General features: G+C 39.0%; 1 protein-coding gene across 1 annotated transcript in view; it reads left to right on the top strand.

The window, feature by feature from the left end:
- Nucleotides 1–17,142, top strand: part of STPG3 (sperm-tail PG-rich repeat containing 3) — a 209,551-nt gene extending 192,409 nt beyond the window's left edge. Inside the window, exon 9 of the mRNA XM_044057920.1 lies at nt 16,051–17,142. Within this exon, the coding sequence (XP_043913855.1) occupies nt 16,051–16,184 (134 nt within the window). The 3' untranslated portion in view covers nt 16,185–17,142. The remainder of the gene's footprint in view (nt 1–16,050) is intronic.
- The last annotated feature ends 1,943 nt before the right edge of the window (nt 17,143–19,085 follow it).

Raw genomic sequence — 19,085 nt, 5'->3', positions numbered from 1 at the left:
GAACTGTTAAACTTTCAACCTGGCAAAAATCCTGCCTAGTGTTTGTCAAAGTTTGCAAAATATCTGCTGCAAAAATTCTCTTCCCTGATCTTGACAAATGCACGCCATCCTGTCTGAACACATGTGCCCAAAACTAGGCTTGGATGTTGTACGCATTTCTATTTTTTAAAACAGGACATTCTTTCCATGTAGGTATTTACCCAAAGAATCTTTTCATTTAATGTGACCTGATTATCCTTTCTATAGGTGATTTGTGAAAAATATGCCTAACACCAGTGCAAGCTATACTATCTAGGAGGGCTGTCAGTTCCCTACCAATAGTTAGAGAATCCAGCAGATGACATCATTAGTACCAACATGAATAAAAATTGATCAGTACTTCTTTACATTAAAGCGTTCCTTTCTATTTTTCCTCCTGGCAAGCATAACACTATTTGATGTTCATTATCGTCTCTGCAAATATAAGTATCAGTTCTTCTAATAATTAAATCTCCAGTTACAAGAAAATCTTTGCTGGCCAGCTCTGTAAAATATTCAGCTTCTAATATAGTAATATCTGCTCTATCAATTGTTCCGAAGGATAGATCTTCATCACCATAAGTCTTATTAATCCCACTGTTTTCATTGCGTATTAAATTCTCATCCAGCTGTCCCTGTAAATCCATAGCTTGAGCCATGTAGTCAACATCTGTCTTTCTCTTCTTTTTTCTTACAGTAATGTTCATCAATCCTTCCATGTTCAGTTTTGATTTCTTCCTTTTCACCTGCCCTTTGCCTCTTTTTTCTACCTTCTGGTTTGGAAAAATGATGTATTTTTCTATAGACTGAAGGTTTTCTGATAGAAAAATATTATCTTTCCCTGTAACCCGTGTGTTATATAACAAAGCAGTGTCCTTTTTATTACGTATTCTCTTTACTTTACAGACAATCAGTTCTTTTTCTTCCTTATTTTTTGTTGTGAACATCTTCCTTTCTTTCTTTTTATTTTTTTTTGTTTCGTTCTAAACAAACTGGATCCTCAAATTGCTGGAAACTTGCATCCAGAATTCCAAAGTTGTCAGGGGCATCGTCTTGTTTCATAGGGTTGAATGATCTATACAGAAAATAGATGCATCATCTCCTAAATGTGTTCTATTTGTTCTATGCCTAACATTATTTAGTTCATCAGTCCAGTCATTAATAATACAACAGTTCTCCAAGCCATGCCAATTGCACAAGTGCAATCATCATCATTAAGTCTAGATTTACTTCTAACAATAAGCAAATCATCCAACTTTTGACATGAGGAACACAGATCACCAGTGTTACCAGCTGTTACCTTTAAAATTGCATAGCATTTATTACATTGTACAAGACATTTGTACATTAACAAATCATTAATTGCATACTTATTTAAGGAATCATATTTAGCTTCAAACAAATAAAATATTGTAAGAGAAAAGAATAATCAAAATCAGTAACTACAGAATACAAAGAGAACTAAAATCAACTTCTATGACAATAATCATACAGCAGTATAGAACTAAATACTAAAGTAAGTACAGTAAAGTTGTTCTTCTAACCATACAAGTTCTGCAAGCCAGACAAAAGCTGTAATTCCTTTACATCACGCAGTAGCTTCTACTCACTATTACTCACAGTCACACTTCTTTTTAACAGTAAAGTCCAATAATTCACAAACCAAGGTAGGATTGTTTATATATGCTCTGGAATCATTTGCCCTACAGGTATATTATTTTTGATAAAACTAGGATGGGCACTGTTATAAGATAATTGTTAGAAAAACACTTTTCTTTTCTAAAAATGTTGCTACAAAAGACAATGTTCTTCATTGTCACAAGAAATCAGAACATCTGAAAATGGTATACTACAACCAATTTGACCTATAACAAATGTTAAAAAAAAAATCAGTGCTTAAATATTGTCTTCATTACTGCCTGATAAAAAGAATTTGTTTTACTTTGAACCAATTGAAATTCATTAAAAATGAAACATAAATTAAGTTTTCTACAAAACATCTTTAAACCTAAAAGTGTCCTAATGATATTGGCACATTGACTTGTAATAAAGGACAGTCCTTTTCATAACAGCCCAATTTCAAACTCTCTAAACTTCTCTTTGGTAAAATTAAAAACATTACCAGATAAAAAGTCACACTCATTTAAAATATTCGTTTCATCAGTCATTTGTAATTGTTGTGCCTCCAATTCTGTACTCTCCCTTTGTTCATATTATCACCCCCAATTCTACTGTATCATATAATTTATCTGTGCCATCTCCAATAGAAAAGACTTGCTGGTCTGTTGGTTTGCTATCCTTTCCAACTGTCTAAGAGAGTCCATTTGAAAAGAATTACTATTATTGATGCTAATATTTGTAAATTCATCACATTCACAACTTTTGTTGTTTCTAGTTTCTGATATTGTATCAGAAACATTTGTTTTTGTTGGTAAGACAGTGTTTCTTGTCAAACCGCTCTGACAAACAGTCTGTTTAAAACCAGAAACAGGATGTGGATAGGCAGTACCATTTTTATAGGCAGTAATGTCTCTCACTATTTTTTTTTTTTTCTCTCAATAATAGTAATAGCTGACCTGTTTACTGCAACAAAAACATTATCACATTTCACTCTAATTTCTCTTTGACTCTCACATTTCTGATTTCTTATCACAATCTGTTTAAATTCTTGATCCAACCCAGAAATAAATTGTTCTTTACATTCAGTAAGCATCTTAGTAAATTCAACACCTGCATTATTAATTAAATCAACCAATTTATTATAAAAAAAGGATCCTGTTGATCTACTCCATTAGGAAACTTATAAAATCTCATACCTTTGGGAATTATTTTAAGTTTGGTACATTCCTGAAAATAATAGTTTCCATGAATTAAACCCTGATATTTGTTTAATTTTCTTTCAAAGTCTTTCAACAAGTCATGACTATTAATCCCCTCATTGTCTTTCCTTTCAAAGGCAAAAATCTCTTTAGTAAACGGGTTTGTCAGATTAATAAAAAAGTCCCCCAGTCCTTTACTTACAGTTGTCATAATCCCTGCCATTGCAGGAAATTAATCACTGGTTTTACTGCCAGAGCAACTATATTTCAACTTTTTTATCACAAGTTTCAGCAGAAAAATGCAGATTGCACTGCCCTGAAAACATTAATTTGGAGGTTTTTAACCCCTCCAAACTATGTTGCAATCCTTCAAACAAACTTTGCATCTCATCAGGATCAATGCCATGGTTGGAAATGGAATAAACAAATAAATAACAAAACACAATCCAAAACCAAACCAGATGAAAATTGTAGACACAAAACCAAATAAATCTCAACACAAGAAGGGCACCAGAAGAAACAATCCTGAAAAGTTTAATATTGAGCGCTTTTGTCTGAACTGGAACGTCATCAGAATACATTGCAAAATGCTCGCACTCCAAATTTAAAATAACAATTGACCAATGAAAACTTTAAATCAATTAACATACCATTTAACTAGCTAGTTAGACAAACTACATCTAAAACATTTTATCTTATCTATATATTATATACACAATTTACTTCACAAAATTATTTTTTAAGTAACATTTGATATTGATATTGATTGTCTACTTACTTTATATTTGTATATGGAAGATTTTAAAACTTGACTGGTATAAAAACTAAAAGAGGTGATAAACCTAAATGAGTCAAGGTGGTGGTATAAGTGCTGTGGGTCTGGATCATAAGCTTTATAGGTACACACTTGGCTAATGACCACCAGTGCCTTTATAAACCTACCCATGCAATTCAACCCAATTGTGTCCATATGTATCATGGGTGCTTTGTAGGAGGGAATATGTTAGTTAGGAAGTTTGGACCACACAACCCTGGTGATTTTTTGATTTCCCATCCATTAGTCAAGGTTACACTTAAATAGGGTTAGGGATGGACTCTGCTTCATATGGATGGGGAGCCTGTTCCAGAGTGTGGGGAACCTCTAACACATATATCTGTCTCACCCACATCTTATTTATGTCATAAGCAAAATTTAAAGCCTTGGATCTTGTGGTTCTGATGCTGTTCATTTTGTGGATGTGCAAAAAGTGCATCAGAGTTGGATCCGACAATGTCTCATACCAGGCATAGACTGCCTCTCAGTAACCTGTAGCATTTTAATTGCTGGAACCTGTGTTTTGAGAGACTGCCTTCCAGTCTATCTGAAAATATACAGAGCTGAGTATATTTTTTTGGTTTTAGAGTTTTTTAATTGTTGCTTATATCTCTGTTGAAACTATTGTCTCCTTGTTCTGAGAGACTGCTTTCAAATATATCTGCAAATATACAGAGCTGAGTATATTTTTTGATTTTAGAGTTTGTTAATTGTTGCTTAGATCTCTGTTGAAACTATTGTCTCCCTGTTCTGAGAGACTGCTTTCCAATCTATCTGCAAATATACAGAGCTGAGTATATTTTTTGGTTTTAGAGTTGTACTGTTAATTGTTGCTTAGAACTCTGTTGAAACTGTTTTCCACCCCCTATTTTCTGCCATGACTTCAGTTCGTATAACTGTTTTTTACAGCTTGTGTGTTATCTAACTCAAGGATCACTTGCATAAAATTAGACCTGTTAGTAACAGCCTGCATTTAATTGCTGGAACCTGTGTTCTGAGAGACTGCCTTCCAATCTATCTGCAAATTTACAGAGCTGAGTATATTTTTTTGGTTTTAGAATTTAATTGTTGCTTAGATCTCTGTTGAAACTACTGTCTCCCTGTTCGTAGAGACAGCCTTCCACTCTATCTGCAAATATACAGAGCTGAGTATACTTTTTTGCTTTTAGAGTTTGTACTGTAAATTGTTGCTTAGATCTCTGTTGAAACTGTTTTCCCCAACCCCCACCCCACCCCCATTTTCTACCATGTCTTCAGTTGTTTTTTTACAGCTTGTGTGTTATCTAACTCAAGGATCACTTGCATAAAATTAGACCTGTTAGTAACAGCCTGCATTTAATTGCTGGAACCTGTGTTTTGAGAGACTGCCTTCCAATCTATCTGCAAATATACAGAGCTGAGTATATATTTTTTGGTTTTAGAGTTTGTTAATTGTTGCTTAGATCTCTGTTGAAATGATTGTCTCCCTGTTCTGAGAGGCTGCTTTCCAATCTATCTGTAAATATACAGAGCTGAGTATATTTTTTGGTTTTAGAGTTTGTACTGTTAATTTTTGCTTAGATCTCTGTTAAAACTGTTGTCTCCCTGTTCTGAGAGACTGTTTCCAATCTATCTGCAAATATACAGAGCTGAGTATATTGTTCTGGTTTTAGAGTTTGTTGATTGTTGCTTAGATCTCTGTTGAAACTAGTGTCTCCCTGTTCTGAGAGACTGCTTTCCAGTCTATCTGCAAATATACAGAGCTGAGTATATTTTTTGGTTTTAGAGATTGTACTGTTAATTGTTGCTTAGATCTCTGTTGAAACTATTGTCTCCCTGTTCTGAGAAACTGCTTGCCAATCTATCTGGAAATATACAGAGCTGAGTATATTTTTTTGGTTTTAGAATTTGTACTGTTATTTGTTGCTCCGATCATTGTTGAAACTGTTTTTCCCACCCCACCCTTATTTTCTGCCATGTCTTTAGTTGGTATAACTGTTTTTTACAGCTTGTGTGTTATCTAACTCAAGGATCACTTGCATAAAATTAGACCTGTTAGTAACAGCCTGTATTTAATTGCTGAAACCTGTGTTCTGAGAGACTGCCTTCCAATCTATCTGCAAATATACAGAGCTGAGTATATTTTTTGGTTTTAGAGTTTTATTGTTGCTTAGATCTCTGTTGAAACTATTGTCTCCCTGTTCTGAGAGACTGCTTTCCAATCTATCTGCAAATATACAGAGCTGAGTATATTTTTTGGTTTTAGAGTTTGTACTGTTAATTGTTGCTTAAATCTCTGTTGAAACTATTGTCTCCCTGTTCTGTGAGACTGCTTTCCAATCTATCTGCAAATATACAAAGCTGATTATATTTTTTGGTTTTAGAGTTTGTACTGTTAATTGTTCCTTAGATCTCTGTTGAAACTGTTTTCCCCACCCCACCCCTATTTTCTGCCATGTCTTCAGTTGGTATAATTGTTTTTTACAGCTTTTGTGTTATGTAACCCAAGGATCACTTGCATAAAATTAGACCTGTTAGTAACAGCCTGCATTTAATTGCTGGAACCTGTGTTTTGAGAGACTGCCTTCCAATCTATCTGCAAATATACAGAGTTGAGTATCTTGTTTTGGTTTTATAGTTTGTACTGTTAATTGTTGCTTAGATCTCTGTTGAAACTATTGTCTCCCTGTTCTGAGAGACTGCTTTCCAATCTATCTGCAAATATACAGAGCTGAGTATATTTTTTTGGTTTTTACAGTTTGTAGTGTTAATTGTTGTTTAGATCTCTGTTGAAACTGTTTTCCCCACCCCACCCTTATTTTCTGTTGTGTCTTCAGTTGGTTTAACTGTTTTTATAGCTTGTGTGTTATCTAACTCAAGGATCACTTGCATAAAATTAGACCTGTTAGTAGCAGCCTGTATTTAATTGCTGGAACCTGTGTTCTGCCTTCCAATCTATCTGCAAATATACAGAGCTGAGTATATTTTTGGTTTTATAGTTTTATTGTTGCTTAGATCTCTGTTGAAACTATTGTCTCCCTATTCTGAGAGACTGCTTTCCAATCTATCTGCAAATATACAGAGCTGAGTATATTTTTGGTCTTAGAGTCTGTACTGTTAATTGTTGCTTAGATCCTTGTTGAAACTGTTTTCCCCACCCCACCGCACCCTTATTTTCTGCTGTGTCTTCAGTTGGTTTAACTGGTTTTTACAGCTTGTATGTTATCTAACTCAAGGATCACTTGCATAAAATTAGACCTGTTAGTAACAGCCTGTATTTAATTGCTGCAACCTGTGTTCTGAGAAACTGACTTCCAATCTATCTGCAAATATACAGAGCTGAGTATATTTTTTGGTTTTAGAGTTTTATTGTTGCTTAGATCTCTGTTGAAACTATTGTCTCCCTGTTCTGAGAGACTGCTTTCCAATCTATCTGCAAATATACAGAGCTGAGTATATTTTTTGGTTTTAGAGTTTGTACTGTTAATTGTTGCTTAGATCCTTGTTCATAGGTTCATAGGTTCATACTAGGCTATCTGCCCTAGGGCATTTATAAGCATAGCCAGAGTGTGTTTGGCTTTCACCACCCATTTTAAATTAATTTTGCTATGCCCTTTTTCAAGGTTATTATACTGTGCCTCTGTCTAACAGTGACACAGAAGTGATACCGGGGGTAAACCTACGATCTCCCATCCACTCATCAAGATTCCTCTTGAAGACAGTCAATGAGGGACTCTGCCTAACCTGGACTGGGATTTTATTCCAGAGTGAAGGGAGCCACTGGGTTATGAATCTGTCCCTCCAGCATGTCCTATTTATTTCAGTGCTGTGGTTCAAGTCTCTGGAGCGTGTAGCTCGATGGGATTTGGATTTTCTGAGGTGCAGCATGTCCATTAATTACGGGTTGGACATGACTTTATACATCAGGCACAGATTGCCTCTGAGCAGGCGGTATGCCACTGAGTAGAGCTGGAGTTTCTTTAACCAGGCAGCATATGGCATCTGTTTGAGCCCTTTGATCCTCTTGGTGAGGTACTTTTGGGGTCTTTCCAGTTGCTGCAGGTGTCTGGTAAGGTACATCCCAAAAAGGGGCATTGTACTCAATTATTGGCCTGATGAGGATTGAGTAAAGAGGCACGATGACCTCCCCTGATCTAGATGTGAATCCCTTCATGATTAGGTGGGCTATATAAAATGTTTTTCTAACCACTTTGGCCACGTGGTTGTCAAATGAGAGATTGCTATCAACTTGGGTCCCCAGGTCCCTAATTACTTCTTCTGTATTTAATGGATTACCACCTATGTGGTAATTTGTGGGTACTTTGTTTTTGCCAAAGGGGATGACTATACACTTTTTGGCGTTTAGCTTGAGGCCATGGCTCTGGCACCAGTTATCTGTTTCTATGAGGCCCTTTTGAAGGATGCTTGTGTCGGCTGGAGAGTCGATTATGGTGCCCAGTTTGCAGTCATCTGCAAATTTGGTCAGCCACAGTCCTTCCGTGTTGGCCTGTACCTCCGAGAAATATATACCGAACAAGAGAGGTCCCAGGACTGAGCCTTGTGGGACGCCACTTGTAACTGGTTTGGAGTCTGACATGGTTCCAGCAATTCTAACCATGTGGGTTCTGTCCTTCAGCCAGTTTGCAACCCATCTAGTGACATAGGGGGTTTATATTCAAGCTGGTGAGCTTATCTATAATGCCCGAGAAGGCTTTTGCGAGGTCCAGGTAGGCTGTGTGGACCACCTTCCCCTCGTCAATGGCCTTGGTGACTGTTTCAAAGAAATTGACCAGGTTTAAGAGGCAGGATCTGCCCCTAACAAAGTCGAACTGGGTAGGATCCAGTGTCTGTAGGTCCCCAATATCTTTATTTATGAGGTCCATGATGATCCTTTCCATAGCTTTGCAGACCAAGCTAGTCAGGCTTATGGGGCGATAGTTTCCAGGATCCATTGAGGCACCACCTTTGTGGAGAGGGACCACTGTTGCTGTACGCCACTCTTTAGGTACATATCCTGTAGTAAGTCTGAGATCGAACAGTAGTTTTATGTTTGGGTTTAGCTCTTCTTGGAGTTCATGTAGGACGCAGCCCGGGACACCGTCTGGTCCCATTAATGCTGTGTTTTTTGCTTTGGAGAGGGCGGCTCTTACCTGAGCATCTGAGAAGTCGGGGGGGCAGCACTCTGCTGGGATAGATATTTGCCCTTTTGGTGAGGAAGGGGGTAGAAGTTTGCACTGAACCTGTCAGCTAGGATGTTGGCAATGTCTGTGGGTTCGGTGTATTTTTTGTCATTTTGGACTAATTCTGAGCATATCTGGGAATTCCCACCCAGGTTCCTAACATAACTAAAGAAAGCCTTGTGATTATCCTTAATGTCCTGTGCAATTTTTCTCTCGAAGCTGGCCTTAGATGATTTTATGAGTGCCTGTAGTTTTTTGCTAATACTGATCAGAGATGCCTTCCCTTTTTGGGATTTTGCTCTATCATGTAGTAGCTGCCTCCTTCTATTGTATAGTTTGTTTATGGCTGGGGTCCACCAGACAGGATGTCTGCCTTTGGAGGATTGGGTCTTGGTTTTATTTGGGATTGCATGATCCATGCATTCCTGAAGGTGTTCATAGAATGCGTTTATAAAGGATTCTGCGGTCTGGGCCGTATTTTCCACAGGCCCGGGGGCTTTGAAGGATTCCACCTCGGTTTTGAGGAGTGTGAAATTTGCTTTAGAGAAGTTTTTCACTGTGGTTTTCTGGGCAGGGGGTGGGGTCGGGATGTGAATATCTAGTGAGATTAGTTTATGGTCTGATCTTACCAGTGAGGGATACACTTGTGGTCTGGAGTATAGAGTCCCCATATTGGTGATGATCAGGTCCACTGACTTCCCGCTCACCAGACTGAACAAGGAGAAGGTCACGGTGAGCTGCCTGTTGGGTGCTAGGATCTGCCACATAACACAAGCACTCAGGTCACGCCAAGGCAAGTACAAATATGACTCAGTCATTGTCCATGCTGGTGTGAATGACCTGAGACATACCTCCCTGGACTACATGAAAAGAGACATAGAGGAGCTCTCTGAGCATGTAGCCCAGGCCGGTATGACCCTGACCTTGAGTAGCATCTTACCCTCACCAAGAATGATACCACAATATGAAGACAAGATGATCAATTTCAACAATTGGCTTAAGCATTGGTGTCATTCAAAGGGGATCCAATGCCTGTCAACCTGGGATGACATGCTCGACAAGCCACGATGCTTCATTAGGGATGGCTTGCACCTGTCACCCTGGGCTTTCGGATATTGGCAAAGGCTCTTGCTACCCCCATAGTGCCTTTTTTAGGCAAGGCTCAAAAGATAAACCCACCTCCATAGGTATCACAAGGGATAAGAAACTAAGAGTAATGCTACTCGACGCCAGAAGTCTAAACCTCAAGATGCACGCACTCGAAACTCTCCATAGCATGGAGAACATCGATATTTGTACAGTAACAGAAACCTGGTTCAAGGCTCCCAAGAGCACCCCAGCACTACCAGGTTATACCTCATACCATGCTTTTTGGCCCCAAAACTTGGACAGAACCACAAAAGGAGGGGGAGTATCAATATTCGCCAAAGATACCCACACCTCCAGGTTGGTGGCACAGCACGAAGCATCAGAGACTATCCATGTGCAACTAACAGTGGGTAAAACTGCCTTCCAGTTTATAGCCTGCTACAGACCACCTTCCAAAACCCAGGAACCCCACTCGGCCTTCCTGAGAACACTGGAAAATATGAAGGTCTCTCCAAACACCATTATATTGGGTGACTTCAACTACCCAAACATAGACTGGGAGCATTACTCTAGCTCCAACACCCTAGCCCAAAGGTTCTTAGAATTTATAAACTCAAATGCTATGGAACAACTTGTTATCACTCCCACAAGAGGGGACACAACTACCCAAACATAGACTGGGGAGCATTACTCTAGCTCCAACACCCTAGCCCAAAGGTTCCTAGAATTTATAAACTCAAATGCTATGGAACAACTTGTTACCACTCCCACATCTAGGTCAGCTGACTGGCATAACCTACATTCAGAATTATTTTTAAAAAATATGTACATTTGGTCAGCCAGAAGAACACTGTTTGATTAAAACATCTTACGTAAATCAAAGCAATAATCAAAAAACAAACTTATTAACAATATTATAGCTAGTCATGCTGGCATATATAACACAAGGTAATTTACAAGTGTTTACAAAACTTCAGCCAGTCATGTTAGCACAGATGACAATATCTGATATCCTCATATTTCTCCCCCCTTTGAAGACTCAAGCTAGAATTTCAAATGACCCTAGAAAATCATTGCTTGAGAAAAATGGGGCTGTCTGAAACTGTATCAACCAATACTCTGTCTTGAGAATCCATTTGCATTGGCATTGCTGAAATCTGGACTGGCTAACACAGGGTGATCCTCCTAAAGCTTTGATTTTGAAACTGTTTTCCCCACCCCACCCTTATTTTCTGCCATGTCTTCAGTTGGTTTAACTGTTTTTTACAGCTTGTGTGTTATCTAACTCAAGGATCACTTGCATAAAATTAGACCTGTTAGTAACAGCCTGTATTTAATTGCTGGAACCTTTGTTCTGAGAAACTGCCTTCCAATCTATCTGCAAATATACAGAGCTGAGTATATTTTTTTGGTTTTAGAGTCTTATTGTTGCTTAGATCTCTATTGAAACTATTGTCTCCCTGTTCTTTGAGACTGCTTTCCAATCTATCTGCAAATATACAGAGCTGAGTATATTTTTTGGTTTTAGAGTTTTATTGTTGCTTAGATCTCTGTTGAAACTATTGTCTCCCTGTTCTGAGAGACTGCTTTCCAATCTATCGGCAAATATACAGAGCTGAGTATATTGTTTTAGTTTTAGGCCTTGCACTGTTAATTGTTGCTTAGATCTCTGTTGAAACTGTTTTGTCCCACCCACCCTCCCTATTTCTGCCTTGTAGTTTAAATTTGGTGGCTTTTGCAGTTGCCCGTTCATCATGGAATTCATAAACAAAGACATTGGTAACTTCCAAACTCTGGATCCCACCCAGTTCGAGTTTGTGAAAGGCAGATCATGCCTCCTGAACCTGACCGACTTCTTTGAGGCAGTCACCAAAGCCGTAGATGAGGGTAAGGTGGTTCACATAGTCTATCTTGACCTCACCAAGGCTTTCGACACCATCCCCCATTCTGGAATTATACCTAAACTCACTAAACTAGGTATAAATCCCTACATCACAAGATGGGTTGCCAACTGGCTCACTGACAGAACCCACACTGTAAAAGTTGCAGACTCCAAATCTGACCTCAAAGCAGTGACAAGTGGAGTACCACAGGGTTCCGTGCTGGGACCTCCCCTGTTTGGTATCTACATCTCTGAAGTACAGTTTAACACAGAAGGCCTCTGGCTAAAGAAGTTCACAGATGACTGCAAACTAGGAGCCATAGTCAGGTCCCCAAATGATGTGGACATCCTACAGAAGGGCCTCGCTGAGACAAATGCCTGGTGTCAGAGCCATGGCCTCAAGCTCAATGCCAAAAAGTGCAGTGTCATCCCCTTTGGTAAAAACTCTGTACCCACGAACTACCACATAGGCAGCAGTCTACTTAACACCGAATGTGTGATAAGAGACCTTGGGACCCAGGTGGACAGTAGTCTCTCCTTTGATAGTCAAATCGCCACAGTAGTCAGGAACTCCTTCTAAGTGTCACACCTCATCATAAAAGGATTCTCATCCAGGAAAAAAGAGGTGATTGTTTCCCTCTACTCGACCCTCATTAGACCCATTATAGAGTACAACGCCCCTTTTGGAATGTACCTCACAAACCATCTGCAGCAGCTGGAAAGGCTACAGAAGTACCTCATAAAGAGGATTACTGGTCTCAAACAAATGCCCTACACTTTGTTGTTGTGTCTTTCGGCTTTTCCCGGTTAGGGTTCGCCACAGCGGAACTCCGGTTCACTAATGATTGGCAGTAGATTTTTACGTGCTGAGTTGCCAGCTCTGATGCGCAACCTTCAACGAAGGTACGCCCATTCACGCATGTCTCCACACAGAAGACGCTTTAGCTGAGAATCGAACAGGGCAACGTCTTACTGTGAGGCGACAACTGACCACCTCAAAAAACTCCAGCTTTAATCCGTAGCATATCGCCTACTCCGAGGTGATCTCTGCCTAACATATAAAGCTATGTCAAACTCAGAGCTGTTGGACATGCTACACCTAAAGAAATCCCATCCCTCCGAGCTGCACGCTCTAGGGACCTAAACCTTGACACCACAATAAACAGGACATGCTGGAGGGATAGATTCCTGTCCCAGAGACTTCCCATACTCTGGAACAGGCTACCCATCTATGTCAAGCAAAGTTCTTCATTAGCTCTCTTAAAGAAAAAATTTTGATGAGTGGATGGGAAATAGGAAATACACCCCGGGGATCACTTCTGTGTCTCTGCTTGACAGTGGCACAGGAAAATAACTTTCTTGGGTGGCGTAAGCCAGGGAACCTTGTTGGCTAGGCTTACATAGGCCCTTGGGCCGATAGCCTAGTACCTACCTATGAACCTATGAACCTATGAACCTAAGACATAGTATAGAGACAGAGCTTAAAGGTGACCTTACAAGACAATGTATTTATACCCTGGATTCTCCTGTTAAGAAGCCCTTGTGGGCATTCCAGCTGTTGCATATGTCTGGTCAGGTACATGCCAAAGGGAGCATTATACTCAATGGATCTGATAAGGCCCAAATAAAGTAGCACTATGACTTCCTTGGACCTACATGCCATGCCGTTACTTATAAGTTGGGTGACCTAGAATGATTTTTTTACTACCCTACCACATGTTGGTCAAAAGCCAGATTATTGTTTACATATATTTCCAGATCCCTGACTACTGGGTCAGCTCTTAGGGGTGTTTTACCAATGGAGTAATTAGTATGGGTGGCAATTGTTCCAAAAAGCACTATAATGCATTTCTTGCCATGTAGTTTTAATGCATGACTTTGGCGCTAGTCATTTGTCTGTGTTAGACCCTCTTCATAGGTTCATAGGAGTGTACTAGGATAATGGCCCTGGAGCGTTTACAAACCTAGCCCATAGGATTACCCCGACATCGTGCCACCTGACCATAGTTCCCAGTGCCTCTGTCAAGTAGAGCCACTGGAGTGATCCTCGGGGTGAATTTTCTATTTCCCATCCACTCACCAAGGTTTCTCTTGAAGAGGGACAGTGAGGTGCTTTGTTTGACATGTATGGGAAGTCTATTCCATAACAAGGGCAGTCTCTCGGTTATGAACCTGTCCCTCCAGCATGTTCTGTTGATTGTGGTAATGAGGTTGAGGTCACTGGTCTCTTCTTGTAAAATATCTGTGTCTTTCCAGGAACTGAACAGTATCTGGAAGGATTTGGTATTAGGGATAGGTTCATGAGATTAAATGGGAATGAGATGTTTATCTATACCTGTGAGATATATATATATATATATATATATATATATATATATATATGGGTCTATATGACTTGGTCGACAGTTCATTTGATTGACACTCATTTGGTCGACAGTTCATTTGGTCGACAGGCATTTTAGGTGGGGGGCTTTGCCCCCCACACACCCCCTAACTATATATATCAACTCCAGGGTTGCACAACATTGGGGAAGGGGGCAAATCTGCTTGTCGACCAAATCAACTGTCGACCAAATGAGTGTCAATCAAATGAACTGTCGACCAAGTCATATAGACCCATATATATATATATATATATATATATATATATATATATATAGGGAAGGTGGAATTAGGATTTTACATGTGCAGAAATAAAAACCGTAAAACGGATTATTTGTGGACTAGCTGTAACAATAACTGTGAAGAATATGCAGAATGGAAACTGATGATTTTCTTTGTTCTGCTTAGCTTTACAAACTGCTCAAGGGAATGCCTCTCTGCAGTAACTTTGTCCATTCTAGTGTAATATTTCTTAGTATCCTCCCTCCAAATACACTATACCTGCTTACTATAAGCTACACACATACATTCATATTCAATCAACTCCTCAAAAAACTCATTATTGGCATATTGCCCCACTGACTCAAATTAAGACTTTTTAGTATGCAATACACATACTCAGTGCAGCCAGTTTCACCCACCAGTACTTTGCTCCCATGAATTCCTCCTTAGTTTGTCAAGTGGTGTTAAAAAAATGTATCTTTAACTGTTTATCCCTGCTCTATACAGCATTCTTATTCAGTGACATTTCCTCCTGTATACTAGTATTCTTTGCTCTTTCCGGAATATTGGCATTTCCCCCAAAAATGCACCAAAAAAAGACAGCAATTACAGTTGTGTATTTATCTACATTTGTTAACCAGGAATGTCAAGCAAGTAGGTTTTATTTCCCATACCAGAGAGATAGCTCCAAGAAAATAAACAGCAAGTTAAAGTAGTCATACAGAATAACAAGAGTCTGCATGAAAAGGGATCATAATAGCCTAAGTCAGTTGATAGGTCCAACAGATGTACAGAAGGGCTATATAGTAAAGTTAACATGTGTGGTTTGGTAAGGGAATGAAGCACTCATTTTTTGCCATGGTTATGTATCCAGATCTTACAGAGGTGACAGGCCTGTAAAGTCAAAAATGACCTTTTATTTTTGAGTGAAGCTGGAATCCTTACATACAGTTTTGTGAATGTGGGGAAAACAGAAAACAACTGCCCTTTCATTCCATGTTTGACAAAATCTGACATGTTTCTTTCCTCCATAATTCTGATCTCAAGCTGATTATATTAGCAGGCAATGGGAATATACGGTCAATAAAGGAAGTATGGGACCGTGCTCCAGCCCCATGCAAAAAAAAAAAAAAGTCAATGAAAGGTCTACAAAAATACAGTTTCCATCTAGTCCCTATAGTTGGTAAAGCTTAAATTTTCAAAATTATGTTTATCAAATGATCATAGTGAAACTTAATTTGGCAACCTGATGTTTTATCAAACTATCCTAGAACCTGCCAGTGCAGTTTTTGCATCCACTCCCCAGTGTATGAACTGTTTCACTGTACCTGTCACATACCAATGCATGATTGTTTTGAGAAGCTGGTAGACAAAATGAATGCCGCTTTATCAGATGTAGCTATTTTAAATGTGTATAATTAAATTACCATGTCATGTATTCCCCCTGCCTGTTCCAAAGAAACAAGAAGGACAGAATATGAACGTCTCCTACTAACTATACTTTCATTGCTGCAATTGTTCCACCTTTTACAGTCTCTCTTCACATTTGCTTTATCCTTTAATGCTAGAAATTTTGTTAAATATTGATATCGCATTACAAATACAGATGTTATGTGATGATGCCTTGAGTTCTAAACATTTTCATTACATTTCTGTGTCTTTCAGAACAAACTCCTGGGCCTGGAACTTACAATGTGACAAGAGGGCTTGCAGCAACAAAGGAACGCTCCCCTCAGTTCACCATCCAAGGTACAAGAGCAGCCAATCTCTTTGATATTTCATCATCCAGAGTATCATAAAAAACAGAATAGCTTGAAATCCATTGTCAGCGTCTTCATATAGTGTTACAGAGTTGGAGGACTAGCCATAACAAGAAAAAAAGAAAAAAATGCACACTGATATATACCAAAATATTTCAGTACACAATGATGATCCAAAAAAGGGGAAATGAAATAGCCCGGGAATATCATGTGCACAAATTTAATTCTGTAGTTGCATATAATTGCATTACTAGAAATTCTTGGACCTGGTGTCATGACCCATACATGTGTCTTCTGGAGTAAAGTATACAAAGTCACAAAAAAAAACAATCCTGTAAATATTCTCCTAAGTAAGCAATGTCTGGCTTTGGCTGCCCAAAATTCCTGCAAGACATGCATTTAGCAGTAGGAGTGACTACATTCTTCCCACAAAGTTGTGATAAGCCACTGCAAATGTTCCAGGAAAAATGTATCAGCTGGCTAATCAGATATAAATATATACGACAGATGAACAGCAGCAATGTTAATGATCAGGGTCTGAAACCACTGCATTTGTTGAAAATAACAGTCTGGTCTTTCAGTTTCCAATGCTTGCACTATAGAATTGATTTGTAAGAACAGCTGCTCCGTTTCAAGCAATGCTTGAGCATCTGCCAAGTTTCAGGAATATTGCAGCTCAATGCACTGTCCAGAACTGTGAATTATAAAAACTGGGAGGCCAAGGATACAATGCCAATGAACTGCTGCGCTGATTTACTTAATATGTCATTAGAGTTTCCCTGATATATTAGTAGATTTAAATATATTTTAAAAGCAGACAACCATATAGAGATATGCAGCTACAGTTGTGGTTTTCCTGAGACAGCAAAGCAGCATCTTTTGGAGCCCTTTTTACTATTTGCAGCACCTTTTGTGAGGCCAATTGATTTCCTGAATAGAAGCAGGGCATGTGATTGAATCTTATTCCCAGACATTATAATAAAGGCAAACAAAAATACATTGTAGTTTTTGGGAAGATTGACTTCAAAGATATTTCTCCATGTCCCTAAGGTGCACCAACCATGCAGTTAATTAAAATAACACCAATGGTGCAGGAGTGTTTCCTACTGAGTGGATATACATCATGGATGCAATTCAAAACCTTATTTAAAAGAAAAAAACATTTTCCCAAACTGACTGCATATCAAGAAAACAGACTTTGTTAACAATTTGCTCAAATCAACTAGACAGCAAATAACAAACTTCAAAACATTTACTCAACACAACTAGAGACTAGCATTTTCTATCAAAAGTCTTTTCAGGCAAATTTAATTCTGCTGACCATTCTAAATCTAATATTGAATTTCTGTAATCAAGATGGTTTCTAGCTGACATGTACAGTATTCTCTGACATGGCTACTGTAGTTTTATGACATAATTCTGAAAGCATGTCATCTTCAAACCTATTGGTTATCACCTCAGCTTTTGGCTTACAACTCACATGCTTGCTTAGACACTGATATCTGAAAATATGTGGACCGCAAACAGCATATCCAGGGTCAAATACTGGGCATCACATTAACTCGGTGCTGCAGAAGAGCATTGCATGTACAGTGGATTTGCATACAAGCTCCATTTAGACTTTTCTTTGTCCCTGCTGCCTTCCAACTATAGTACCATCTCTTAGTCCATCAACCCATCTGCACCCTTCACCAGCTGCGAGGGGTCATCAGTAAGGTGGCCATTGGGATTAGTTCAAAGCTTTTTGTCTGTTTTTCTCTCTACCACTAACTGCATGTACCCTACAAAGTGCTAAGAAGTGAGGTGCAGTGGGCATGTCCACAGAAGGTGTTCCCTCACTTCTGCAAGGGGGGGGGTGTTCCACCAGGCAGCCCTGCCTGTCTCCCTGTAGCACGCATGTGGACTCTCCAGTCCAGACTGCAGTACTCTGTGTGCCTCCAAGTGCACACAAACAACACCTTACCCCCCCCCCCCCGAGAGGCAAGTGTGCTATGCTGCTTTACTCCTTAACCATCCTGCCTGGCTCCTCTAGTGCTGGGGGCAACTTATCAAACCTCCTGGGTCACAGTGAGGGCTCCATCTTCTGCAACATGGAGCCCAGCCAAACCTTTTTTATTTAATCTCTACTACCAGCAATTATGATCATCATTCTCTACTCTAACTATGTTTATAATTTTACTCCATCAAAATGAATATGAATGCGACTCACTGAGACAACTTAATTAATTATATTTTTTAGCTCAACTAACCAACTCACCATCAGAACAATACTGACACAAGTCATTTTATTAGTTTCTGCCTGATCACCAACTGATCACAGGTTTTACTCACAGACGTGAGGCTCACTATAGAAGAGAAAATAATATAATGGATGGACTCAAAAAGGCACACTTAGTGAGTTCAGAATATTAGAATGATATTCAATAAGTAAAGACAGTGCAAACAAAATGGTAGCAATAGACTATGTAGAGTTAATGTTCACAAATTGTGCCTTTGTAGGTTGATGGACTCAGAATATAAAGATGTTTTTTATATATTTCACTTTTGCTCTTTTCTCTGGGTTTATACAACTTTGAAGTTAGCATATATAGAATTCATAAGTGTAGTGTGCAGGTCCCCCATGTCAGAGGTTCAAGGAGATTTCATCCAGGAAAAATAAAATAGAGTATTTTTGTTGATAACAACCCTGGGAGTGTTGCAGTTTTGACCTTGTGACCATACCTCTCAACCTCTTAGAGCAAGAAGTCTGAACAAAACCACAAATAATGGGAGGACAAAGGCCCCAAAATAGGGACACCTTTTAAAGATTGCTCTTACAAACTTAGAAAGCTGATAGAACAAGATTTGCATTAGTATGAATTTTCTGAAGAATATGAAGTCTACAGCTCAAATGTCTGCCATTATTTTCTGACTTCAGTCCGCAATGATTTGCCAGTGATT

The sequence above is a fragment of the Protopterus annectens genome, chromosome 16.part0 (genome assembly GCF_019279795.1).
Source record: "Protopterus annectens isolate FY-2018-M chromosome 16.part0, PAN1.0, whole genome shotgun sequence".
In the NCBI taxonomy this organism is placed as follows: domain Eukaryota; kingdom Metazoa; phylum Chordata; order Ceratodontiformes; family Protopteridae; genus Protopterus; species Protopterus annectens.
This window is presented reverse-complemented; position numbering and strand designations above follow the sequence as displayed.